At 50.2% G+C, this 26,793-nt stretch overlaps 1 protein-coding gene and 2 non-coding genes across 14 annotated transcripts in view; all 3 read left to right on the forward strand.

Moving 5' to 3' along the window:
• LOC133107868 (eukaryotic translation initiation factor 4 gamma 1-like) overlaps positions 1 to 26,793 on the forward strand; it is a 47,832-nt gene that overhangs the window by 19,591 nt on the left and 1,448 nt on the right. For 7 of the 12 annotated variants that reach the window (XM_061217128.1, XM_061217127.1, XM_061217126.1 and 4 more), the window contains 26 exons: positions 432 to 614; positions 2,100 to 2,199; positions 11,843 to 12,000; positions 14,830 to 14,922; positions 15,067 to 15,148; positions 15,245 to 16,153; positions 16,341 to 16,429; positions 17,152 to 17,332; positions 17,587 to 17,720; positions 17,834 to 17,953; positions 18,342 to 18,728; positions 19,067 to 19,213; positions 19,602 to 19,838; positions 19,979 to 20,083; positions 22,269 to 22,595; positions 22,700 to 22,817; positions 23,023 to 23,137; positions 23,223 to 23,485; positions 23,719 to 23,840; positions 24,176 to 24,348; positions 24,535 to 24,660; positions 24,860 to 24,941; positions 25,022 to 25,120; positions 25,318 to 25,452; positions 25,601 to 25,682; positions 26,397 to 26,537. In XM_061217128.1, the coding sequence (XP_061073112.1) occupies positions 432 to 614; positions 2,100 to 2,199; positions 11,843 to 12,000; positions 14,830 to 14,922; positions 15,067 to 15,148; positions 15,245 to 16,153; positions 16,341 to 16,429; positions 17,152 to 17,332; positions 17,587 to 17,720; positions 17,834 to 17,953; positions 18,342 to 18,728; positions 19,067 to 19,213; positions 19,602 to 19,838; positions 19,979 to 20,083; positions 22,269 to 22,595; positions 22,700 to 22,817; positions 23,023 to 23,137; positions 23,223 to 23,485; positions 23,719 to 23,840; positions 24,176 to 24,348; positions 24,535 to 24,660; positions 24,860 to 24,941; positions 25,022 to 25,120; positions 25,318 to 25,452; positions 25,601 to 25,682; positions 26,397 to 26,537 (4,708 nt within the window). Of the gene's footprint in view, positions 1 to 431; positions 615 to 2,099; positions 2,200 to 8,183; positions 8,408 to 11,842; positions 12,001 to 13,872; positions 14,104 to 14,829; positions 14,923 to 15,066; positions 15,149 to 15,244; positions 16,154 to 16,340; positions 16,430 to 17,151; positions 17,333 to 17,586; positions 17,721 to 17,833; positions 17,954 to 18,341; positions 18,729 to 19,066; positions 19,214 to 19,601; positions 19,839 to 19,978; positions 20,084 to 22,268; positions 22,596 to 22,699; positions 22,818 to 23,022; positions 23,138 to 23,222; positions 23,486 to 23,718; positions 23,841 to 24,175; positions 24,349 to 24,534; positions 24,661 to 24,859; positions 24,942 to 25,021; positions 25,121 to 25,317; positions 25,453 to 25,600; positions 25,683 to 26,396; positions 26,538 to 26,793 lie in introns of those variants that run through there. The other 5 variants (XM_061217132.1, XM_061217131.1, XM_061217133.1 and 2 more) reach the window with 5 other exon arrangements.
• Positions 16,186 to 16,261, forward strand: LOC133108779 (small nucleolar RNA SNORD66). The gene has a single exon (XR_009704709.1). It is a non-coding gene; the product is annotated as a small nucleolar RNA SNORD66 (small nucleolar RNA).
• On the forward strand, positions 18,769 to 18,844 carry LOC133108780 (small nucleolar RNA SNORD66). The gene has a single exon (XR_009704710.1). It is a non-coding gene; the product is annotated as a small nucleolar RNA SNORD66 (small nucleolar RNA).

A 26,793-nucleotide genomic window follows, 5' to 3' on the forward strand; every position in this document is an offset into this window, starting at 1 on the left:
ATTTAGACAGACCTTCAGAGACCCATCCTGGATCTGGGACTGACCTATAGTTCTGGGGATACCAGGAGTTAACCATTTCAGTCCCAAGAGTGCTTTATGGCACTCAAGCGTGACTACAGTAAAATCCCAACAGTGCCATATGGTACTCTCGACCTCAACCGATCAAAATGACTGCTATACTATTGTTTTGAGCCACTATTAAAACCCTACTAAATTCTCTACCCAACCCAAATCCCCTTGGGAATGGGGTAATACTGCCTGCTATAACCTTTTGGACATATTGCTTGTAACTGCTTGCTAAGCATGAACTCTCATTACTTAACCCCTCTTCACTGTGGTACAGTAATGGTGACAGTGTATTATAATGGTAATGGGGGCTGACTCGGATGCACCCGTGACCATGCCTTCCCTTCCCTGCTCCCCTGTTGCAGCCGTACTACCAGAACAGGCCCAGTCTGCCCAGCAATGCCCCACGAGTCCCGCCCAGCAGCACGCCACGGCCCGTGGCTCCCACGCACGTATACCAACCTGGGTCCCAGATGATGATGATCCCACAGCAGCAACTGACGTTCGGCAACTCCCAGGCACCCACCTACTTCATCCCCCCTGGACAGGTAGCTCCGCCCTGCTGCGTACCCTGCCGTGCGTCGAGGTTTAATTATAGCTCTTTGCTGTCTAGATTTCCCAGATTTAGCAACCTCTGGTTAGAGACTTATTAGAGTATTGAAGAGAGACATGCATCATAGCTGCACTACATTGTTACTGTACTGGGAAGATTGCTATGGTCCTGATTTGTTGCTTACCTGAGGAACATTTAAGGTATTCTGTATGTGCGATGACTTTCACTTTCTGTGACAACTACCCAAACCCAACATTACAGCCATTCCCCAGACTCTGAGCAGGCAGCCACACCCTTCTTTGTGCAGTTACATGTATAAACTGGCCATGAAACAAGGGAGTCCTCTCCAGATTCATCTACACAGGTGAACGAGCTTCATGTTGCCGTTTCTTGCCCTTTCACTAAGAAATTGTGGTAACAATTCACATGCGATTAAGGTGGTTGGGATACAAGTGGGTGGAAAAACTTGAGGAACAAGCTATCCCACCAACTCCGCCCTTGGTCTGTGGTATCAGCTTGGCATAAGTATCTGACTCACATCGATTCACTCACACACCCACACCCACACACCCACACCCACACACACACACACACACATAGCCATCCTCTGGCCCACTGAGAGTTTGTGCTGAGTCTGGCCTCAGTTCAATGGTCCTGCGTTCAGACAAAGGGCCGTTGCAGATCAGCTGACTGCTCCAGGGCCTTCCGTATTGTGCGGCCCCTCGGAGGCCCCGCCCAGGCAGAGAGGGCTAGAGGGAGGTAGAGTTTCTCCCAAGTGCCGCATCCCTCCACCTGCCCATTGGCCCCGCTGCCTCAGACACGCTGCTGACCCGACCACACAAAACGGCCTTTCCTTTCCCTGTGTAAGTGTTTCCTCTGTGCTTTTAGTGTGGTGTAAACGAAGGCTTCCCCCAGTTACTGAAGAGGCCATGAGCCCTTTCGCCGTTTGTGTGTGGTGTGCGTGTGAACCGCCGTCATGCAGGGTTGTGTGTAACATTCTTCTTTTCTTTTTTGGTGAGCAAGGTTTAAGAGATCTGTGGATGTGAACTGTTTGTGGGCGCATCTTAGTGCTACATTACTGCTGTTTTACCAAACGTGTGTTCTGCAGCCGTGGCTTCTCCTGGAGGCCTCTGTGTGGCCGGCTTTGCTTGAATATTTTTCTTTTTTTTTTTTTACAGTCTGGATTTTCTGGAGCAGCCTCCAACAATCTGGAGTAGTTCTCAGCCTTGTGGTTGTATCATTCAAATTTGGCACAGATTTAAATAAGACATCAAAAAAGTAAGGGTTGAAAATAAATCTTTGGAGTGGTACATTTGAAATATCGAGTCTTAAACCTTACGGACGTGTCCCAGTTCGGCCCCTGTTTCCACGGCAGACTGTCGGGCGGACTCGCTGTGTCTGTACGGGATGCTGCTTTTGCGTGTGTAAAGTTTGGGTTCTGGACCTGACCCTGTCCGTGTTCTTGTGCGTTTCTCCACAGTACCGGTCGACCTACGTGACCCCTGCCCCACAGCAGTACCCGGTCCCCGCAGGCACCCCTGGCTTCTACGGATCCAGCCCTGCAGAATATGGTACATATGGTAAGAGGCTCTGTTTGGGGCCTCACCCGAACCCCAGAACCAGAAGCGCAGGGCTTAGAGCTCTGCCTGAGACCCCAGACTTGTGCACGTGCTGTCTGTCGTCTCAGGTGAAGCTTTTTAAAGAAAGCATTCCTCTGAACATGCATTCCCAGTATGAACTACATTTTCTTTTAAAGAATGAGGATGTTTTTCTGTTTAGACTGACATTCTTAAGCTCTGATTCCAGTCAGAGATGAATGTATTATTAATCAAGCTCACAGACAGTCTTATTTCATCATGCCAGTGGGAGCCTCAGATCACTGCCAGGGTATCCTGGCATCAACCTGTCGAGCTGTGCTAAAAGTGGTAAAACATTTAAACTAAAGGATGAAAATTGTCATTTTGCCTTACAAAAACTTGCTGAGTCATTGCTTTTTCAGCTTGCTAAGGACGTACCTAAAGGGCTGTACTTGCCAATCAGCTGGTAATCTCTTAGATTCTTTTGTTGCTGGATAAACTTGCTTGTAAACAAGCAATATATTTTCATAGCTGCCTTGTCTCATCTTAGCTAGAGCCCAAAAGCTTTAGGTACCCAAATTATCTGGTCTAACTAATATAGTGCTGAGTGGAAAAATAAATATTTAGTAGGGATTGTTATTTTTGTAAATGTTTTGAAAAAAGTTGAAGACTTTTAAATATTTTGATTGGAGTTGGGTAGCCTACAGTAGTGGGGTCGTAGAATTTCATCCGCTAAATTCACATGATTGCAGCACCATTCAAGCGCAGCGGAATAGGCTATGGCAAGCAACATTTTGACGAGGATAATCTGTAAGAACCTCAGTGTTGAGTCAAATTTAGGTTCAACACCTGCATGATATTATGCGCAGCCAAAGCACCCTGACAAATCTCTAAATGGAGAAAAACAATGGCGATCTTCTAACGCGATCTACCAGATATAAGTAAATTGCACAGCACGTTACTTGTTTAATTGCTAAGGCCATGTTGCCTCTTAATTTATTTAGAATATACCATTGTGCAAGGTCATTACAGCGCAGGTTGCGTAGGAATCGACTGCGGCAAAGATAAAGCTGGGAAGATCAAATCCGACCTTCCTCCTTTCTGTCGCGATATTTGTTCATCTTGATCCGATTCGAATCAGAAATGGCAGTTGAATTTGTATTCCCTTTAAAATGAAATCAAACGAAAAAAGGGTATGATGTGGGTTTTATGGGTAAAAATGACAATGCGAAATGACACCAAGTTTTTGACAAGTTCGACAACTGGTATTGCCAGCTTTCAAGCCCAAATAACTGGATAGGAATTTGTGATTGCGCACCGTGGCTGGGAGTTGAATAGTTAATCAAATTAAATTAAAACGCAACCTTGTGTCCTTGAACAATAGTAGACTAGGCATAAATGTGGAAAAACTCGTTACTTTTCCATGCAAACACCAGATTTCTTAAAATCAACCGAAAAATGTATCCTAAAAATGAAAATACAAAAAAAAAAAAAAAAAAAAAAAAAAAAAAAAAAAAAGCCCATCCCTAATATTTGGCGTTAGCAAATGCTTGCCCATCATACCGTCTTAAGCCGCGGTTCTGACTAGGGCTGTATGATGAATCCTTTTCACACCGAAATCGCGATTTAAGAGAACGCAATTTTATTAGTGCTTAGGTTAATTCAGGATCCGCCTAGAGGAGTGAGGTTTGTGACCCACTCAACAGGAATAATGCATAGTAGGACGCATGCTGTTGCTTTGAACTGGTAACGCTCTAACACGACGCAATAGCGAGAACTGCACATACATCGGCACATTTACATTTCATTGCATGCTTTGCCAACGGACGCTTCGACACATCATGAACTCAGTTTGACAGGCAAGTGCAAGCTGGGTACTTATCACCAAAGGCTGCATAATGCATCTCAGAATGCATCTTGAGGGGTGTGACTTAGCATTTTATATCGACGTTACTAAAATAATAACCATTTCCTTTAACCATGTCGAATTATCGTGGCGAGTGCGGGCTTGCGTTTAAATTCACAAAGAATGCAAGAGGAAAGTCATTTAGTTTCACTGAGCCAATTAAGGCAAATGTAAACTGCGACACCTAGCTAACGTGAACTGAAATGTTGCGAAATATGAACGGTGGACAGTGACCGACTCATGTGTAGCAGCTGCGCTATGATATCCCTTCAAGGAATTTGAAATTGTCCGCTCTCTAGGGGAGACCGGAGATGGTTGTCACACTGATTGCATCTCGTTCCCAAGAAGGCACTGTTCAAAGACTTTGGTATCAAAATATTATGTTTTGGGTCAGAGTTCACCCAAATGGTAGTTTCATAAATAATGTTTTTCATGTCAAAGTTAAATTTCAACTCATTGGATGTTTTTCTTCTATACTTCTATGCTATTAATTCATCTTCAAACAGTTATCAACATTGAATACGGTGAAGGGAGGGCTTTTTATGTGGTCACTAGCTACAATGCATTGTTGGGGATGGTTGTCGCATGTCATTTTTCTTGTTAAATATATTGCCCAAAACAAATGTCTATCCCTACACATTTGAAATGTTATCTGATGGACATAACCAGATTTTTACCTAAGCAGTACCTTACCTCGTTGAGAATGTTGCAATGAAAGTTTGGTGAAAAACCTGGATGGAACGTGGATCCGGGGGTATTTTTATTAAATTTAAATGGTCAGTGTGCTTTAAATAAAAAATTTTTGATGTCATTGATATTTCAAATTTCTGCAAATTGAAAACTTATTTGGTGACTACAATATTTATATCATGTTACAGGGTTGTTTATCACAAAGTGACAAGTTGAGTTTCTAACTCTTACGATCTGTAGCTGTTAGTTCACTTACGGCGTATTGTATGGTGTCTCTTGAAGTTCAGAGGATCTGTGTTTATTCGTCGACACGCAAATTCAAACAACGGGCAAACAACCTAGCTTTCCCCTATGCCGTGTCTGCATATAAATAAAGCAAAACATCATTGGACAAATGTGGCACAAAGGCTATAATTGCATGTAAGCACTGCTCATAATTTTATTAAATCCAACAATTTTCCAACATTTGAGTCTACTTGTAATCACTATCCAACGTTTTTTTAAATATTGTGTTCCATCTGTTGGCCAGAGCTTAGTCCTTAGACCAGTAGCCTATCATTATCCATCAAATATTGAAAGCGAAAATTCCCTGGTTTCAGCTAAAGATGGACCACGTTGATCTCACCACTACGATTGCCCTGCGCCATATAAAATCAAATACATTCTTATGCAACAGGAAACTCTGGCAATGCATCATTGTATAGAGACCTGCATTGGCAAAAGTAATATCATTCGACCAGTCACCTATGGTAATATAGTCCTTGTGTTATATCAGGCAAATATTACATGGCCGCAGAATTGAGTGCACAACCATGTTTTTCAGTCCACAAAATGGCTTCTCTACTTGCGCCGGTCGCACACACTTTAGCAGTGGTAAATACGGTAGGCGTGCCATCTTCTACCTCATCCACCTCATTCCAGGCGGCTCATTGGCCAAGGTAATATCACCCTTTCTGGAACTTAAAGAACCGCAGCTGGAAAGCTGCATGAAAATATAATTGGTGTTTTCAAAACTGTTTATTACGAAAACCTTAGTAATGGGAACATTTAAAGAGGCTATGAGCAGGTTTTACTTCATGCCTCGCCCCATGAGCAATAATCCAACCTAACACTCACCTGGGGAGCATAGTCGGTGTGTACTGCTTGTGGTCTGCGGCTTTAGCTATGACCCCAGAGCCTTTGTCTGTAGTCGGTGAGCTATAGACATTTGTCCTAGTGTCATCTCACTGCATTGCAATGCATTGTCATAACATCAAAGTTCTCTTTCAATTTAATTATTTACAATTAAGTCTACTCTAACATTTTTTCCCAAGGAGTACATGTGTTCCTAAGTTGAAAAATTTTGGAGCACACTAATGCCTCCCATTTATGCTAAATAATTTTTCCAGTAAGCACACATTGATTTTCAGGAGGAAACAATGCTCCTATAATCGGAGAATTGTTGAGCCATGATTTTATTTTGGTTGGGAAAATGAAAGTGCCACATGCAGTATTTCTGGGTTGTGCTGTAATTCATCAAAGCCACGTGGTTAAGAATCCCCCTCGTGTTTGAGTAATACAAATATTTTTATTAGGTCAGTACATTGAGTTTCAGTCGGAGAGCATAATGCGAACTCTCCCAATTGTTGCCATCCGTGTGCAATATGTAAAACGGTCATGTTTGCAGGTCATGGGTTCTGATAAACGGGTTATGAAACGGTTACGGTGCGTCAAAACTGCTAGGATAGCGATGGGAGCAGAGGTCCTGTAGCTTTCATTTTGTCCGTTCAGTCGCTCTCCCCCTCTCCTCCTTCCTTTCTTCCCTCCCATCCTCTGCGTGCATCGCTGCATGTACAGAGCCTTTTTTTTTTTTGTATCACTATTGGAGGACGGGGGGGGGAGGACGGGTGGAGGACTAGAATTGCTGCCACTGTCTCCATGGTGCTGCTTTCAGCAATTCCCGTGTCCCTGGTGAGTAGCGTTTGGTGTGTTTCTTTCCATTCGTGTTAGTTTCCTTTTTTCTCCCCTTTCCTGCCAGTTTTTCTCAACACTCTTTGTACCTGAAAGCTCTTATACTGTGGTCTCCTCAGGGACTGACTTCGGTCTGTGTCCGTCTGCGTACAAGTATCTGTGGTCAGGACCGGGAAAGTCCATTCTAGTTGGTCAATGTGAATCGAAGTACAATAGGTCTTGTGCTCCATTTCTTGGTAGGGAAGACTTGCATCAGAAAGTTTTCTTTAATCCCACAATTTCGGTGTTCCCTGTTTTCTGACTTTCGTGTCATCAGCCACCAGTACAGAAGGACTGTGTCCGCAAATGGGGCGGTAGCAACGATTACTGAAGGAAGTAAGACGATTCGGGTGTTGATCAAGAGTGTAAATTGCTTTGGGTTTAAACGGGGTGATATTATTTATGCTGTTGGAGAAGATTCATGTTCATCCTGTGTTAGTGACCGGCAGGTCTTGTTTGAAAGCATCGGCACATTTTTGGGATAGTTTGTGTCCTCCCCACATGGGTGTGATGTAGAATTAGCCTGGTGGGTGCAGAGGGAACAATGTCTATGCGCACACACACACACAAATACACACACACTCATTGCAGCACACAGTAGAGCTTGTTTTTGTTTTCTGGGGCGACCGTGTTCTAAGTTAATTTGCGGTGGAATGTGGCTTAGCTCTGCTGCAGCTCCCTCCCCATTGGTGGTTGCGTTAGTCCCGCCCCTCAGCCGGGCTTCTCCTCGTGTCACATTTGAATCGGTCCCCCTGTGGGAACGCCGCTCCTCTGACACGCTGTAGCGCCGTTAGCGCTGGTGACTGGCCCCGCTCTAACCGCGCGGTTGTGCCTGCGGCATGTCACGGACTATTCCAGGAATCACAAGGCCGGTCGTCAGGTCAGCTGACTGACGCTGGACGCCCTCCCTGACCGTATGACAGTGAGGCAACCCTCCCCCCCCCCCCCCCCCCCCCCCGCGCTGCCAGAGCAGGCCACAATACCGAACGGGCCCGAGGTGGGGGTTTGTGCTCACAATGGAGCAACAATCCAGAGCTTCACTCTCCGCCATCCTCGGTTAACAGATTTGTGCCTGTTGCCATGGTAGTGAGGGATTAGGAGCAGTGGGTGGTTGTTTCTTTCAGCACTTCTACTTCAGCAGCCTTTCCCTACTGGGACTTTTCCACCCGTGCCGAGTTTAGCCAAACGCAGCTGCTGTTTTGCGCCAGGCCTCTAGGTGGCACTGGCTGTAAAGAGTGAGGCCCAATGAAACCTGTATGTAAACCCCCCTCACCCCAGTCTGCTAACTGGGGGGAAGAGTGGGGGGCAGTTATTTTTAAATAGGGGCTGACTGATTTACTGACCCCCCTCCCTGCTGCCCCCGCATGTCCGTCACGCGGCTGCGTTCCCCCCGCCCCACCACTCGGGTCAGGTGCGGAATCGCTGCTAGAAGCTCTTGGCCCTTTCTAGCACCCGCGTCTCTCGCCCTCGGTGTCTGGGGCCGCTGGGGATCGTACTTCTCTCTGGGAGGAGGCAAGACCTCCCGCGGCAGGGAAGAGAGAGCCCCTTCTCCCCTCCCTCCGCCCGAGGCTCCGGCTCCGCTCCCGTCACAGATGGGGAATCACGGCTCTCGCAGAGAACCTCCCGGTACGTTCCGCGCGTTCCGTCTCAGTCCGCCGCTTTTCCGCCAAGATCCGCTCGGCTCTCCTCCCCCCTTCTCGCTTTCTCTCGTCGGTGCGAGTCGGGTCTCAAGCCTTTATTGGTGTGAAGGTTTCCAGGAACTTTTGAGTTTTCCATGCGCTTGTTGTCCCCTCCCCGCTCCCCAGCTCCCTCTCCCCCCCACCCCTCGCTCTGTGTTGATCATGACTATATTTAGTCTGTGTGCTGCCTTGTCACAAATGTGGAGGCTTTAGTGTCAGTGAAGCTGAAACGTGTCCAAGGGCAGCCATCACAGGCTTTACAAGGTGCTAGCTTGGCAAACACTCTTTCAAAATGTATTTGTTCCTGTTTATTCCTTTGCTTTAGTCCAGTGCCTTTCTGGTTTCTCCCACTTGTAGAGTGCACATCTGTGTATGCTTCAGTGCTTTTAGTGCCCCCCAAATGGATGTTCAGGTGAACTTACCATCTGGATTCTTTGCTTGGGAGTATTTGGATCGTCTCTGGCTGCATCCGTGGACAGGGGACCCAAAGCTTGTTGATTTTCCATCTCGTTGAGCCCACTTTCTAAGACTTTTCAATTAAATATTGTTCTTCACATAACGTTTGGATTATCAGGTGTTTTGTATGGCAGAAATTCTGATGGTCGATTAATAGGAAGGAAACTTGTGTGGTCTACTTCTCAATTCATCTCATGATTAAGCTTGTGAGATTGTTCTTGGAGCTTTGAAGTTGTATAACACTCAGTTGTACAAACAAATTGGTCTTATTTACTCTAGTTGAAATTCTTTGTATCATTTATATAATGATGAATGTGTATGATGCTCTCCTAAAGCTAAAGCAGATGACCGTGATGCCAAATCCTCCGGATCACCTCAACTGAGCTGGCATGGGGTCTCTCGCATTGCTTATATTTTACACACTGGATTTCTGTACGGTGGGATGTGAAACATGAGATCGGTAACCTTTCTCACGAGTACACCTCCAGTGCCCCCCCCCCAGGAAATCCACCTGCAACCTTTGGGTGACCGCACCTGCTTTAAAAATGAACAGAATTAAACCACTGTGTAAAGAACATTGGTTGACATGCACTCAATTTTTAGTTCTATTAATAATGTTAAAAAAAAAAGCTAACAAAAGTGGAGCACAGATGACAAATATATACAAGCTAGTGAATCGATGCAAAATGATCCACTTCATGCTCTTAAGCGCTGTCTATAGGCTAAAGCTGCACAAACATGGGCCTCTAGTTTGAGTCACCACACCAATTACCGCAACAATTTATATAACCATGCAAGGCAACTAACTAACAAGTAGTTTGTTGACTTTGTTGACTACCTATTAACCTCCTGGTCTCGGAGTCCTACCCTGTAAAGTCTATTTACTGATACAGGTCTTTGTTGAGTCCTTATATATTGCATAGTTTTTGTCATAAATTCTGGTAAAATGAAGCCATGTTTTCGGTTGAGATCTGGTTCAATAATTGAACTCAACTTGATGGACTCAAAACGCACTTGTCTTGGTGTAAACTACTCCGACTACTCGGGGTGGCTGCCTGGAACCTGTTGAGCTGTTTATTTTGTAATGGGGACTTTTAATAGTTCTAAAGATTTCACTTCAATTTAGGCATCTGTGCTTAATACTCAACATAAGGCGTCTTTGGAGTGCATTTCTACTGGGGTGAGGATCAAAGCTGACTTAGAATATTGCGGTGTTGTACTTGGAGTGCAGAAAAATATGGCGCGTGTTTTGAATCTGCAGGTTGTGCTGCCATGTTGAGAGAATGTGGAGTCTGACTACACAGGAGGGAGAAGCGGGACCCTTATATGGTCATTAAGCCAAGCTCGTCTCCAGATCATCCACTAAGCACGCAAGATGCTAATGACTGGGTAGTGCTGAAGTCTGTCCCGGATTGGACCACAAAATATTGTCCAAATGACTCAACTTAATATCTGCACATAGGGAGACCTTAGACAAGGAACTAAATGCCTATTGTGAATGCATGTTGTTGTGGAGAAAATTGTATTGGCTTTGGATTTTGAGAGCATTGCGCCTGATAGGCCTATACAGGAGCCGACAGCACTGTCTCTGCAAGACCAGGAAATGAGCTTCAAAAACTAAGCCAAAATTAGTTGTAAGGCAAAGTGCTTCTTTCTTTAAAAATCAGCTGTTAAAATTTGACTTTTTAGGAACAAATCAAGTTATGAACTTAGCTGTGTTCAAAGTAACATTTTAAATGGGTATTTCAATACACTTACCAATCAAAAGGGGAGTTGCCTACATAAAGGTGGTATTTCACATATTGATTGTGCGGAAAACTTGCATTAAAATGTTCAGTGTTGGAGTGGAAGACTTGCGTAGAATGTCATGCATATCTGTGGGTTGTACAGGAGGCAGGCCTGGGTGGGTTATTACCAAGTGAGATTATGGGGTTAGCGAGGTACCTTAACCTCTAACCCTTGGTTTCCCGTACTACTGAGTTACTTTAATGCTGGGCGTATCTCCAGGGCAATATATGCTGCATGGCTAACCTGGTCACGGCCGGGTTATGCTCTGGCTATCGGCTTGAAAGGTATGAAGCACCGTCCTTTGACCGATCAACTCCTTGGAAATTGACCTCTCTCCACGACTCCCCTGTAGCACTTGGTGTTTGTTTGTTTTTTGTTGGACGGAGACCAAATGAATCTGCTCGCTTTCTCCGTGGTTACTCTTGGAGCCTATGAAAAATTTTAGCTAGATCCTCAACAGAGAGAATACACTAGTTGACATAACCCTGCACACCAATATTTACTTCCCTTTATTGTAAGACTGGAGCTGAAGAATAATCTAAGTTAAAGCATAAACCTTTTTAGCTTCAGGCATAATCATTTTAAATATAAGTTAAATTTTAGGAGCTCCCGAACATGAAGCCTTATTCCCTCATCAGAAATAGTGTTGGACAATTAGTGAGATTGTAGGTATTCGTTATGAGTGTTATGATGGTGTAAATCTGTTGGTTATATTATTAGCAATTTTTGCCAACCCATGGTGTTACTGAAATTCGCCTGGGTATTTTTTTTCTTTTTTTATGTTCTTCATATCAGTCCATTATATGCTTTTATATCAGTTTTTCCTCAGGTGAGAAATATGCCTCAAGTAGCCTACAGCCCTAGCTACACTGCGTTAGACTAATTTGTGCATACACCTCCGCTGTTACTGGAACGCGCACAGCTCTTGGTCAACAAAGCCCGTCTTCACTTCACAAGTCGGTTTTGTAGTACCAGTTAAGCCCCATAGCGGTTGTTGGGTTTTTTGTGAAGCCAGGTTACGCGAAGAAACCCTGCGTATCTTTAAACCCCCCCCATGTCCCTGCTAGCTGGACCGGAGGGCTTGTTTATGGTGTTGTGTGACTGTTTATTGACTTCCTCCCCCCCCCCCCCCCCACAGCCGGAGCCTACTACCCGGCGCAGCCGCAGTACGCCCCCACGGTGCCGGCCCCCTCCGTCATGATGAACCCCCCCCAGCCACAACAGCCCCCCCCACAGCAGCAGCAGATCCCACCCAAACGGGAGCGAAAACAGGTACTGCCCCCAGGTTCCTCCAAGGTTTGTGCTTGGTATTTTAAGTACCTTTTTGAAGACATTCTCCATACAAAAAACTGTGATGCTTAAGTTATTGCTAGTTTTAAAGTGTTTCTTTAACTTGAATCTTCAATTTGCATGGCCTGCCATCATGTGATGGAGTAATTTTAACTTGTGTTTGCTCATGTGTCCATTGACTGATGGAAGCTCACTGTTCAGCCTTAGTTATTTAATGTCATTTTGATGTTCAGAAAAAAATTTCATTGGCATTTAGCTTCTTTTTCTGAACAGTGTTGTGGATGGTAACTGTTGTATTTACCTGTTGCATTAACCTGAATCCTGTTTGGTTCTCTGAATTAATTTTGTGGTCACTGAATTATAAGAAATGCATGTTTTCCTTTCACAAATACTAGTGATACGTTTTTTTTCAAAAGATTCTGAAGTATATTGATATTGCCTAACTGCTTTTGTCCTTTAAGCTGTGAATCAGAACCCTGCTGAAGTCAGTACCGTAGGCTAAGCCTGCAGCCTTTCATTGAAATATACAATTGAATGAAGAAAAAAAAAATGCTGTTTGAAAGCATTTTTGAAGATTCGCAAGATAAAACATCTTGCGAGCATATAGCTTTGTAGCTTGAACACTGATTTCACCTTTCAGACGTCAGACGTTGACGTGTGAAGCAACTAGAAGACGGAGGTGGACTATGTTCCTCCACCTGCTGCTCCTCAGTGGTGGTGTCTATTGTTTATCCCACTTTGAGACCGTGTTCCTTGGGGTCTCAGGGTCACGCTTATGTTGTCCTTGACACATTCCTTAGTGTTTCTGTAAACTCTGATAATGTCCCACGTGTCCATAGAAAGGAGGACGTTTTCTGGGGCAGAGGTAAACCATTACTGGGGCTTTTGTGCTGTGATGCAAACCCCTACCTTTACCATCTTGTCTGCCCGTCTGGTGGGTCTGTGTATCGGTGGCTTCAGTGATCAAGTTGGACTCCAGAGAGAGATGTAGCTGTGCTGCACTCTATGGTCGATTTGACTAGTCTAGCTGCACTGCACTCTGGTTGATTTGACTGGTCTAGCTGCACTGCACTCTATGGTCGATTTGCCTGGCCTAGCTCTGCTGTGCACTGTGGTTGACTTGGCTTGTTTATCAGTGTGGGAGTGCGGAGCTGGCTGTGTCTAGCTGGGCGGACTTTGGACAGAGGAGTATTTCTGCTGCGTGCTCAAGGTCCCGCACTCACACAGACAAACTCCAGCTCCGTGTCTCTCCAGAGCACGGCGCAGAGAGCTGGGAAAATGGAGGAGAGTTAGGGCTGTGAGCGAGGAGCGCGGAGGATCCCGGAGCGAGTGAGTGCAGATGTGCCTGCTGCTCTTCCGCCGGGAGGGCAGGATGTTCGGGGGAAGGGATGGTGGGGGTGGGGGCAGGCTGTGGGAGGTGTAGACGTTCAGGCAGCGGTGCCCTGTCGCGCGCCTTGCGCTTAGCGGACCGCGTCGACGCGCGTTCTCCGGTAAGTTGCGTTTTCTGCTTTTGTGACGGGGGAAATGAAAGTTCTCCGGCTGTATTGTGCTGCTTGCGCTGCTCTGGCAGCGTGCCGGCCGGCGGGGGAGGGGGACAGGGGGGGACATGTCAGCACACGGAGCGGCTCCACGTGGCTCCCACATCCAGCCCGGCTCCTCCCTCTGCCCACCCCGGAAGCGGAGCGGCCTTAACTGCCGCTGTGGCAGCTCCCCCCCCCCCCCCCCCCTTTCGTCTCAGCCTCTGAGGGGGGGGGGGAGAGAGAGAGAGAGAGAAGAATGGCAAAGTGAAAAGTGTGCAGCCCTCCTCTCCCCCCGCACGGCCCTCTTTGTGGCGTGTGGAGCGCGGTGGGCGGGGAGGTGCATTCCTGCGCTGCTGCTCGGAGAGGCCAGCCACGCTCTCCCCCTCTCTCCCTCTCTCTCTCTCCCTCGCTGCTGCTCCCGCTCTGCGTGGGGAGGGAGGCCCAGGCCCGTGCACACAGCCTCAGCGGCGCTTGCGAAAGAGCCCCCGGTATTCAGCGCAGGCCCGCAGGCCCGGAGCTCGGCCCCGGCCCCAGGATGAGGGAGGCCCGCTAGCGCAGGGCCCCTGCCGAGCCGGTTCGGCAAACGGAGGCAGGTAACGCGCGATTCCGTGCCAGGTGGAGCGGGGGGGGGGGGAACATGTGCCTTACTCTCAGGTCGTTCCCAGAACGCTCAGTAAGCACAGCGTTATCAGTGTGCAGAGAACAAAGTGTGACTGTTAGAAAGGTCTCCTGGGCTGCGCATGTGGTGGTCTCCACGTCTGTTCGCTCTGCTTTTTTTTCACGGGGCGTCAGGAAAAAGAAGGCTCGGCGGTTGTTCGTTCCAAGCGACAAGTTGGCAGTTTCTCCAATGACAGCTGCTGTATTTCTTCAACAGGCTGAAATGGAGGTTGTGCTGCTGCTACATGGCTGCTCTCAGCGCTGCCGTCTTTGTGTTTGCGCGAGTGAATGAAAGAATTCTCTCTCTGGCACGCGTAGCGATTCCGTTCTTTCTGAGTCACCGTGCGTCTCCAGCAGGCCAACGCTTCCTGTCTGGTTTATTTAATTTTAAACTCCTGAGAGCTGCAAAGAGCTGGCTCCACAGGAGGCTGTTCTGTTTGTAACGGCTCCCCGGTCACTTTGTCCCCGCTGGCGGTTCGGGGAGGCTGGCAGGGAGAGGGTACGTGGGCTCTGGCCGCCCTGGCAGGCTGCTGCTGGCAGTCCCTGCCCTCTGTGCCCCGGGCTGCCATGCGTGTGCAGCGGTGTTTCTCCAGTGTACTGCCTTCTCATGGGTCCTGACTGCGCTGCTCCTGTGTTAACCCCGCTCTCGCTCTTGCAGATCAGAATACGAGACCCGAACCAGGGCGGCCGGGACATCACAGAGGAGATCATGTCCGGGGGCAGGACTGCCTCCACCCCGACACCTCCGCAGGTGAGCGTCCCCGGCCCCCGTGAACCCAACGTGTCTCTACCCTGGATATCCTGTGTTCCTCTGTGTGGGGGCAGCTCTGAGGCGGTCTCTTTGCGTTTGGCTCGGTGTGAAAAATAACTCTCGTTTCCCCCCCCCCCCCCCCAGTCTGGCATGCAGGGGCTGGAAGGAGGCCTCACCCAGGCCAACGGTGAGAGCGTGACACCTGCAGTTTTGGCTGCTGGACCAGGTGAGTCCTGAGAGACTGTGCTTTGCTCTGCTGCTTCAGCCCTGCTCTGACAGGTGAGCGCGGCTGTGGATCCTCACGCTCCCGTTCTGCTTGCAGATGACAGAGCGAAGCCTCCGCCCGCCGCCACTCCTCCCCCCTGCAAGCCCACGGAGGCCAGCCCTAAAGAGCCCTCCGCAGGTGACGGCAAGCCCGAAACGGACACTAGGGTGGCCCCCCTAATGGAGGTGCCCATCCCCCCCGGGGAGTCTCCCATCAACACTCCCAACGCCTCCCCCATACCCCCGCCGGACGTTCCCGTCAGCGACATCGTGGATGCCCCCACGGGACCCCCGGCTCCCACCCCCCCTGACACACCGCCCCCGGACGCGGACCCCCTTCCTCCCGCCGCGGAGGAACAGCCCGCATCCCCCGAGCCTGAGAAGATGGAACAGGAGGAGGAGGAGGAGGTGGAGGAGGAGGTAGAGGAAGTGAAGGAGGAGGAAGAGAAGAAAGAGGAAGTGGAGGAGAAGGAGCAGGCTGTGGTCCTGGAACCTGCCCCTGTGCCTTCTGCCCCTGCCCCTGCCCCTGCACCTGCCCCCGCGCCCGCTGCTGCTGCCCCGCCCACTCCGCCCTCCACCGCTAACGGGCTGGGCGCCGAGCCTCTGACTGAAGAGCGGGTCGACACCCCGCCGCCCAAACCGGAGGTGCCCCAGGACTCGCCCGCCGCGCCCGTCTCGCCCATCACCCAGCCCGAGGAGCTGATGCTCTCCAACGGCCTGGTCGCCCCGGGGGCCCCGAGCCAGGAGGAGGCGTCGGAGGAGTCGCCTGACGCCGACATGGACCCCATCGTCGAGCCCGAGGTCGCCCAGCAACCGGAGGCCCTACCCACGGCCGTCGCCACGCCTGTGGCCCCGCCTCCCGCTGCCGTGACCCCGCCCCCTCCTGCTGAGGAGAGGGAGGACACGCCTCCTCCACAGGCTGCCGTTGCCGCCGCTGCCGCCCCCACAGGGGAGATCTCTATGCAAGGTGTGTACCCGTCCCTCTGTCCCTCCTCTCTGCTCCGGTGATGACTTCCATTTTGTGCCACGTGTCTGGGCCACTGAAATGCTGTGATGGGAATGAGGAACTGAGGAGCAGTGCGTAGGGGATCAGCCTGCAGAGTGTCAACCTGTTTGCACTGTTCTAACGCGCTCGTGTCTCACCTGCCCACCAGCTGCTGTGTCTGTGCCAAAGAAGAAGAGAAAAATGAAGGACCTGAACAAAAAGGAGGCTGTGGGAGACATCTTGGATGCCTTTAAAGAGGTTTGTTTTGGGCCAAGAGAATTTGCAGGCCTCTTTCAAACTACAGCGTTTAAGACATTTCTCACTTAACATGCAGTTTAAAATGGAGCATGTAACATTCAATGTGAGCCATTTGATAGATTAACTTTCGATAAACAATGCTTGTCACACTGCTTTCTAGTCCAGCTCAATGCCTGTATTATGTTTCTTGTTGATCTGTGGTAGATGTTCTTGCTGGTTCACATTGGCATTTTTGAGTGCATGATTGCTGTCATGTCTGCTTGTGTTTGGTTGAACAGCCAAAGGCATTTCCCAGATCAGCACTAAAGCTGGCTGGCTGGTGTCAGCAGCTGCTAATTATCCTGCCAATATCAATCAGGGAGAGCACTAATTAACCAGCTTTGTTGCACATTAATGCCACTTTTACACTGAGGTAAAAATTACCATTGAAATGAAAGGGCTTGCTTGGCCTCATACAGGTTTGTTTTTCTGTTCCTTTGCGTCTCTCCTGTGTGATTTTGATGCCTCTTAAAGTAAAAGCATACATTTAATTTGATGTGAAATATAGTACCACGTTCAGATTCAAATATATTTCTTTTTTCAACATTTGTGTAATTGGCAGTTCACGGAATAATCAAACCGATTTAAATGAATGCAAAACTCATTTCTGAGAATGTTGAGACCTGCACCTCCTGCTTTAGTGAGAATGTTGTCCGACGCTCACGGCTCGGTGCTCCACGCAGGAGCAGGTGGTGGAAAGCCCCCCTGAGCCAGAGCAGGCCCAGTCGGTGCCCGTGCAGCCTGTCCCCGCTGCTGCAGAGGAGGTGGACGAGACCTGGGAGGAGAAGGAGGACAAGCTCGACGCAGAGAACATCGAACCCGATGCCCCCAAGCCTGGAGACCTGAAGTATCAGTACAAAGAAGGTGCTTTAATTCCACCCAATCATTTCTTCTACCTCTTATGAGCTTCTCCTATTGCCAGCCTTAGGGTACTGAGGTCCCTCTCTACCTCACCCCCCCCCCACCCTAGCATGTTGCTGTCATGGACCCCACCCTTGGCCTTTTAGCAAAAACCCTCTCCTGCTTTGTGTTCTCCTCCTGCTGGCACTGCTGAATGTTTTTGGCAGTTGTGTTGGCACTGCCAGCTTACCTCTCTGCACTGCCTCGGCCACTTTCAGAGCAATGGAAACCCATCAACCCCGAAGAGAAGAAGAAATACGACCGCGAGTTCCTGCTGGGCTTCCAGTTCATCAGCGCCAGCATGCATAAACCCGAGGGACTGCCGCACATCACCGAAGTGGTGCTGGATAAGGTACGTCTGCCCGCCTCCTGGTGAACAGGAGGACCAACGAAACCCATTGGTTTTATTCAGGTTGCTTCGGCGGCCAAACCTGTTGCTGACTCTTTCTTCCTCCTCCTCTGAAGGCGAACAAGACTCCCCTGCGCCCGCTCGACCCCAGCCGTCTCACTGGCATGAACTGCGGGCCAGACTTCACCCCGCCTTTCGCCAATTTGGGGAGGCAGCCTATGGGTGGCAGAGGGCCGGTGAGCACTATCAATACTGTCCCATTAATCTGAGTAGGATGTGAGGTCCTCCACTCAGCGAAGGAATGGAATACTTAACCAAGTTTGATTGGAACAGCGCTTATTTCATCAAAGCATTCTGAAGTTCGTCTTGACTTAGGCAGAGCTGTGTGTGTGTGTGGCTGTCGTATTTAGGATGAATTGGTGAAGGAGCACCATGGTACAAGAAATTCAGTGCCGCTCAAAACAACATTTAGTAATGCATAGTTATAGCAAGATTATGAAATGTACCTTGTGACGGAATCGGTCTTAAAGAGGATAAGTAGTCTGTATAATGCTGAATGGTAATGTGTTTAAGGGTGTATATGTGTTGGAATGGGAATCTGACCTACGTCCTCTTGCTCTTCAGCCCTCTGGCATGGGAGGCCCTCGGCGGTCCCAGCAGGGCCAGCGCAAGGAGCCGCGGAAGATCATCGCCAGCGTCTCGCTCACCGAGGACGTGAAGCTCAACAAGGCCGAAAAGGCCTGGAAGCCGTCGGCGAAGAAGGTGGTGACCAAAGAGAAGACCGAGGAGGACCCCGAAATCGCCCAGACCCAGGAGCTGTTCCGCCGCGTGAGAAGCATCCTCAACAAGCTGACGCCCCAGATGTTCCAGCAGCTCATGAAGCAGGTGACGGAGCTCACCATCGACACCGAGGAGCGCCTGAAGGGCGTCATCGACCTCATCTTTGAGAAGGCCATCTCGGAGCCCAACTTCTCCGTTGCCTATGCCAACATGTGCCGCTGCCTTATGGGGGTGAGTGTCGAGTCCGTCGTCCGTCTGTCTTGTGATTATGCTCCATTGATGACCTCCATTTTGTGCCACGTGTCTGGGCCACTGATCTCAAGTGATGGATATGAGGAACTGAGGAGCAAAATGTGGGTCAAGTTGAATGCAGAATGACAAAAATAGTCCATACAGCTGTTCTGGATGCTCTTTATACAGTGTAGCCTTGCTACTTTGGTTTGTGTGGTGGGACCTGATCAGCAGCTGAGCAGAGGAGACTGCAGATAAGTGCTTAGTGTGTATGAATGGTGCTAGGCTAACTAGCCTACCTCTAGTTTTGCACCTTACATATTTTGCTTCTCCCCCAGCTTAAAGTCCCCACCACTGACAAGCCGGGAGTCACTGTGAATTTCCGCAAGTTGCTGCTGAACCGCTGCCAGAAGGAGTTTGAGAAGGACAAGGATGACGACGAGATCTTCGAGAAGAAGCAGAAGGAGTTGGATGCTGCTGCGGTGGTAAACATGCAATTCTAAACTTGGTCATCTTTGAACGCTTTCTGTCGGGAGCTGGAAGACTAGTGGTTAGTGGTGAATCATTACACAGGGATTCAAAAATGATTATGACTCAGCACAGGAATCTGGGTGCGTTTAGATGGGAACGCCCGGAATGAAGTGGAGCCCATGCAGTTCTATGTGCTCATCCATCAAACATCTTGATTTAGTATTGAAATTGTTTCCCATGTCTTTCCACAGTTTTGAATCTGTTGAATGGCATTATTGATTTGCTTTATCCACAATTACCTAAAATCTCAAGGATTCTTATTACGTTTAAATAAAATATAAAAGCTTTTTCTAAAAGCTTCTGTGGGCTCCACTGATGTGTTCTCTCTGGCCTGGGGTCCAGGGGGAGGAGAAACAGCGTCTCAAGGAGGAGCTGGACGACTCCAAGGACAAAGCCCGACGGCGGTCTCTCGGGAACATAAAGTTCATCGGCGAGCTCTTCAAGCTGAAGATGCTGACAGAAGCCATCATGCACGACTGCATCGTCAAGCTGCTGAAGAACCACGACGAGGAGTCGCTGGAGTGCCTCTGTCGCCTGCTGTCCACCATCGGAAAGGACCTGGACTTTGAGAAAGCCAAGGTACTGCGCCGGCCGAACCGCGCCGCATGGGCGTCACCAGGGACGCGCTTTCTCTCACGCACACCCTCCCACACACTCTAGTACAGACGCCTCATATCGCATACACAAACTGAACTCTTAAGTCATCCCACCTGTCACAGCCTCGCATGGACCAGTATTTCAACCAGATGGAGAAGATAATCAAGGAGAGGAAGACCTCGTCTCGAATCCGTTTCATGCTGCAGGACGTGCTGGACCTCCGACGGGTAAGGTCCTCCCTGCTGATGTACATCCTGACCTTAAAGTCCCCTTATTCTGAACCTGACCCAACTCATACTTCACCTGATTGACCACATTCAGACATGAAGAGATCAAATTTCCCTGTTTTCTTTATATCAAGAAATAATTCCCAAAATGAAAGCAAAACGTCCTTTCTGGCTTTGCCTGTAATGCCTCTTGCTTGCTTGGGCTGGTAATATTAGTTCTAATAAATTACACAGTCAGTTGGGTCTGTCAATTTCACTGGATAATCGTGTGTGTCTGTAAGTAGTGTAACCGTGTGCCTCAATTATACGTCCACCTCCCAAAAGTACCCGACTCGCACCAAAAAATGCTTGGGAACTTGAATCCTAACTTAAAAGCTGCTGTCATGAGTGGGAACCCTGACCGTGGTGATGTGTTTGGGTAACCCCATTTCAGATGTTACGTATTTTCAAGTTAATCTTTAATTTTACTTCCAACACTTCAAACCTTTTGTTCTATCTCGTCTCTGTGAGTGCACCTACTTTGGCCGACTTTATCAACAGCCCGACCTTGACAATATTGTACCATTGCGGGCTCACCTGAACGGAAAAGGCTGAGCAAACACTTGGGAAGCCCCTCGGTAGTCTAATGTCCCTGCCAGCACACAGTGCCGTGACTTTCCTCCAAAAAATGACTGAAGAGTGACACTCAACTCTGAGGTAACTTTAGGTCCTTTAAGGACAAACTCTATAGCTTGCCTCTCACTCTCACAATGCAATGTGTGTGTTATTTTATTTGTTCTGCGTGGTCTGTAAAACTTTCATAGGTCTCTGTTTAGCACTGGAGTACTATTGTACATGGCTTTGGGCAGAAGCGTCCGCTATATACATTTAATTTACTGCAGTGTAAAGTAAATGTGACCTTTGTTACTGAGTCACAGTCCACCCAGTACATGCTCCTCATGCTGGTAAAGCTGCCCCCGCCTCCTTGAACTAGTTACCTCAGTTACTGGTGGCATAACCACCATCAGAATTGGGGCACGGAAGGGGCAGACTCTTGGACATTTCCATACCGCTCTGAACTCTGCGTGCGTGTAGGTTCACATTCAAAGGGACAGTTCCCCCCCCCCCAAAAAAAATATTAAAGTGTTTCCACTTATACTTTCAGTCCGTCCTGAAAAATATTGCATCTCAGCAAAACCTTTTTTTTTTTTTTTAATTCAGTTCAGTGATATAATGGCCCTTCATTTTCTGGTAATCACTGCGCTGAAACTTTACATTTGGGAAAACTCCACAGCAACGTTTCAAATCATAATGGCACAGTTACTTGCAAAAAAAAAAATGCACATTTTGATCGAACTATTTCTTATAATGCAGATGTTTCCGCCGAGGCACACCAGTATTCTGGGGCAAAGTGTCAAATGTTTTGATTAGTGTTATAGCCGGCTGTTTGTTGCGCTTGGCTTGCGTATCGAAACATCGAAGTGAACTTTAGCAAAATTGTGCCACCGCAATGTTGGAACTCCTTTACCTCCATGTCGGACTGCGAAGCACACATGGAAGCTTTGCCCCAGAATACTGGTGTGGTTCGCCGGAAACTTCTTGTCCATTACTGCCGTGTGTGTAGCCTTTAGGAGAGTTGATGTTCTGCCTAATGGGTATCCGATCAGCTCACTTAACAATGTAGTATTATAAAATATCTGCTGCTTTGCCTCTGTGTGTGTCAGGAAGCATTGGATGCAGATGGAGGCATGGAAACATCCTCAAGGTGTCTTTACCCCCCCCGGGTATTTCTGTCTGACCGCCAATCCAGGATCGGATTGCTGAACCCACTTACTAACCGTCTGGAAAAAGTCTAGTGTTTGGGGTGCAATCTACAGATGAGTGGCGGTTGATTTGGAAAAGCAGACCGTGGGTAGTGATCCGTTTAGGCGAGGCCATTCCGGCCCATGAGAAGCTGGCGCTCAGGGGCGCTGTATCCGGGCAGAGTGCCGTTGGGTTCTCCTCCCTCCCTCCCGGGCTCTGGCTTCCCAGAAACATCTGCAGTTTCACTTTCCTTTCCCCGGCAAGGCTGTGGGAGGGGACAGACCCGATTCTATCAAGCAGTATCAGCACTGTCAGGTCAGAGCAGGGCTGTATCTGCTGCAGTGTTTTTTTTTACCCCTGAAGAACACTGCACACGTGTCTAATGAACCCACTGCCCTTTCAGAACGTCTGGGTGCCCAGGAGAGGAGACCAGGGGCCCAAGACAATCGACCAGATTCACAAGGAGGCGGAGCTGGAGGAGCACAGGGAGCAGATAAAGGTGCAGCAGCAGCTCCTGAATAAGAAGGACACCCGCGGGAGCAGCGGGGGCGGAGGGGGAGGCGGCGGGGGCGGAGGCGGAGGCGGAGGCGGGGGCGGGGGTGGGGGCCGTGGGGGGCCCCATCCGCCCGGGAGCCGCATCAGCGTCCCGCAAGACGAGGGCTGGAACACCGTCCCCATCTCCACTAAAAACCGGCCCATCGACACCAGCAGGCTGAGCAAGATCACCAAGGTGAGGCGATGGGGGGACGAGGTGTTGCAGATGCCCGCCAGGGGAAATGGAGGACGTGTCTGCTTGTATGTGGTCTCTTACCGCTTTTGTCTCCTCCTTCCCAGCCTGGTGCGATGGACTTCAACAATCAGCTGCTTGCCCCTGGGGGCAAAGGCACATGGGGCAGCTGGGGCAAAGGCAGCAGCGGGGGTTCGGGCTCCAAGCCCAGTGGAGGAGAAGCAGGTGGGTGTCCCTCAGGCCAGGGCCGCTGTGTGCTTCTCGTTTTACACACTGAGCTCCACAGAAACTAGAGCAGCTCTGTGTCATTTCACTCTTCTCCACTAGGTGGCAGTGTTGTATTTCTCATACTGGTCACGGCGCTCACCGGGCTGCTGCTGTACACTATCAGGATTAGCACACTGAAGCCCAATGTCTGTTCTTCCTCCAGCTCCTGAGTCGGGTCGCCCTGCCACCAGCACCCTGAACCGCTTCTCCGCCCTGCAGCAGTCCGCGCCTTCGGCGTCCGCCCCCCCTGCTGACAGCGACCGGAGGGTCCCTCAGAGGTCAGTCTGTCGCCCTGTTCCCAAAGCAGCGCTGAGTGTGGCCGTGTGCCGTTGGCAGGGTCTGATTCCCCCTCCCGCCCCACAGGGGCAGCTCCAGCCGCGAGCGCAGCGACCGATTCGAGCGGCCCGAGCGCCTGGACCGGGGCTTCGACCGCCGGGACGACCGCGCCATGGAGAGGGGCGACCGCAACCGCCCCCCCGTCACCAAGAGGAGCTACAGCCGGGAGACGGAGGAGCGCAGCCGGGAGAGGGACCGGCGCGGGTCTGCCGACCCCGTGCGCAGGGTGTCCAGCATGACCGACGACCGCAGCAGCCGCGACCGGGACCGCGCCCGGAGCAAGGAGACCGGTGAGTGCTCCGGCCAGGGGGACCAGGGGGACCAGGAGGAGCGTTGCTGGGGGATTGGAAACTGTTGGGACAGGCCCGGGAGAGCACAAAATGGCCGCTGTGTTCTGTCGATCATGAGCATTTGATGTTTAGGAAATGTTTTAGCCGTTTGTTCACCCTCCGTGCTGCATTTCAGTGAGGTTCATGCTGTCAATCATGGTCTCTAATGACCCCCTGTCCGTCTGCGTCCTCAGTGAAGCGCGAGGCTGCGCCCACTCCCCCGCCCACCCAGGCCAAGCCTGCCATGAGCGAGGAAGAGCTGGAGAAGAAGTCCACAGCCATCATCGAGGAGTACCTGCACATCAACGACCTGAAGGTCAGCAGAGACGGCCCTGCCTGCTCCTGTGTTCTGAGCCTCGCTTTTTAAAAATGTTTTTTAGTCAAATAGACCCGAGTCTCTTCTGCTGTTGCTGCTAGTCAGAGGTTCTCAACCGTATTGCCCCCAGGGCCCCTCTAAACCCTTCCCCTGTGTCTACGGAAATTCTCCAGGCCCCTGGCAGCTCCCTGAGGCCCCTGCCACCCTGTTGACAACCTTGCCTCACATTCTCAGACCCATGTAAAAACAAATAGTCCCTACGCGTATCCCTAGCAGCAGGACCGTCCCCCACCCCTGCTCAGCCTGACCGCCGCTGTTCCTCGTCCCATCCACAGGAGGCGCTGCAGTGCGTGCAGGAGATGAACTCGGCACAGCTGCTCTTCGTGTTCGTGCGGAACGGCATCGAGTCGACGCTGGAGCGCAGCACCATCGCCCGAGAGCACATGGGCTTCCTCCTGCACCAGCTGGTGAAGGCCGGCACTCTGCCCACCGAGCAGTACTACAAGGGGTGAGTAACGGGGATCTGCACTCCACCCATAAACCTCCTCTCACCTCAGCAGTGTCTCTGTGGGCTGCATGTTTTTGGCGTCAACTGCCTGCTGACCACCTACCTTCTGAGTTGTGTAGTTAGCTTTGGGTTGTTTTAGTGTTTTTCCTCGTTTTGGTGTGTAACGATATTGATGTGTGCCCACAGGCTGCAGGAGATCCTGGAGGTGGCGGAGGACATGGCGATAGATATCCCCCACATCTGGCTGTACCTGGCTGAGATCATCAGCCCCATGCTCCATGAAGGAGGCATCCCCATGGGAGAGCTCTTCAAGTGAGTCCACCGCTCGGCTTACACGGCTTAGCGCCAGTCCCTCAGGGGTTAGCCATGGCCCGAACGCGCAGGCCGCTGTCACAGACGCTAATGTAGCCTCTGACGCTGGTTTAGCGCCCTCCTCTGACTCCAATGAAAATCTGAGGGCGACTGGCAGAGGATGAGGCTGACCTGGTATCGTTCACCCACCTTTTTTTAGGGAGGTGTCCAAACCACTGGTCCCGCTGGGCAAGGCTGGCATCCTGCTGGCGGAGATCCTGACCTTACTGTGCAAAGGAATGGTGAGTACTGCCCCACGAGCCCCAGCGTGGTCACAGCCTCCCAGGAGGCCCCAGAGTAACCGCGTCCCCCTGTCTCGCAGAGCCATAAGAAGGCCGGGGTGCTGTGGAGAGAGGCAGGCCTCAGCTGGAAGGACTTCCTCCTGGAGGACGAGGATGTCAACAAGTTTGTGACGGAGACGGTGAGCACGCACAGGGCACTGGGGAGATGAGGGGAGAACAGCTTGGGAGAAGTGCTTGTTCCTGTGTACTGCTGTCGAAAAGGCCTCTGTACATTGTAGGATGTGAGGATTGAAATGCTTGCTGAGGTGGTAGACCAGCTATAGGTGAGGCAGGGGTATGGGGAACTGAGCACTAACTGGAGATGTGTGCCCCGCAGAAAGTGGAGTTCACGCTGGGAGATGACTCCGAGAAGACCAGCAAGGAGCAGCTGTCGTCTGAGGAACTGTGCAGACACATGGACAAGCTGATCGAGGAGAAGGCCGACAACCAGAGGATCTACGACTGGGTGGAGGTGCGTGAGGGTTCCTCACTCCCCCTCGCTCTGCGCTTTCTTGCCGATCCACACTTGACCTTTAACGATTCCTTTGGCTGCTCCTGTAATCTGCCGCGTTACCGTTTCGGCTGCTGACCTCCGACCTGTGCCCTTTCCCCGCTCTTAGGCCAACCTGGACGAGCAGCAGACTTCTTCCAACATGTTTGTACGGGCAGTGATGACCTCGGTGTGTCAGAACGCCATTATCTGTGAGTATTCCGTCCGGGAACAGATTACGCCAAACGGCCAATCAGAACCCCCTTTACCTCTCGGTGCGAAAGCTTTGAAGTTAAGCTTTCTCAGTTCAACTCCAGAGTGCTAATGCTGACTGAACCTGCTGGAGTAAAACCATACGTCGCTCAGGGTAATTATACAGGCACTGCGCGATTTCACCAGCAAACCTGAAGGATTAAGATTAAAGCGAATGTATTTCGCAGATTAGCTGGTTTAGGTGAGTGTTTGCCTGGCTGAGCAATGGCAGTGTCTGTTGACTCGTGATCTGCATAGTGCACTTGGAATGACCTGCTTACTGCACTTGGGATTAAGGTACAGGTATAATCCTTGAGGCGAACTGAAGTCTCTGTTGAACAGTATGGGCTGCTCAGAGCTGTGTGCTTATTTCAGACCCTGTGCGGTGTAGCCCTGGTTTGGCTGTGCGGTGTAGCCCTGGTTTGGCTGTGCGGTGTAGCCCTGGTTTGGCTGTGCGGTGTAACCCTGGTTTGGCTGTGCGGTGTAGCCCTGGTTTGGCTGTGCGGTGTAGCCCTGGTTTGGCTGTGCGGTGTAGCCCTGGTTTGGCTGTGCGGTGTAACCCTGGTTTGGCTGTGCGGTGTAGCCCTGGTTTGGCTGTGCGGTGTAGCCCTGGTTTGGCTGTGCGGTGTAGCCCTGGTTTGGCTGTGCGGTGTAACCCTTTGTCCTGTGTGCAGTGGAAAACCCGTACAAGGTGGACGCGGAGCAGATCACGCTGAGAGGCAAGCTGCTGCAGAAGTACCTGTCGGACGAGCAGAAGGAGCTCCAGGCCCTCTACGCCCTGCAGGCCCTCATGGTTAAGATGGAGCAGCCGGCCAGTAAGTGCTGGGCCAGTAAAGGCTGTTTGTTTATATCTGTGTAACATAACTTAATGATGAGAACAGATCATTCAGCCCAACAATGCTCACCGTTTTACTACTGCTGAAGTGTACGTAATGCTTAGTATCAGTACCCCGTATCAGTCCTAGTATTGAAAACCTCCAGAGTTTCTGCCTCTACTGCATGACCTGGCAAGATATTCCACACACTGTAGTTCCTGATGTCTGCAGTATAGATCTCCTCATTTCCGTTTTT

The sequence above is a fragment of the Conger conger genome, chromosome 13, assembly GCF_963514075.1.
Source record: "Conger conger chromosome 13, fConCon1.1, whole genome shotgun sequence".
Taxonomy (NCBI): domain Eukaryota; kingdom Metazoa; phylum Chordata; class Actinopteri; order Anguilliformes; family Congridae; genus Conger; species Conger conger.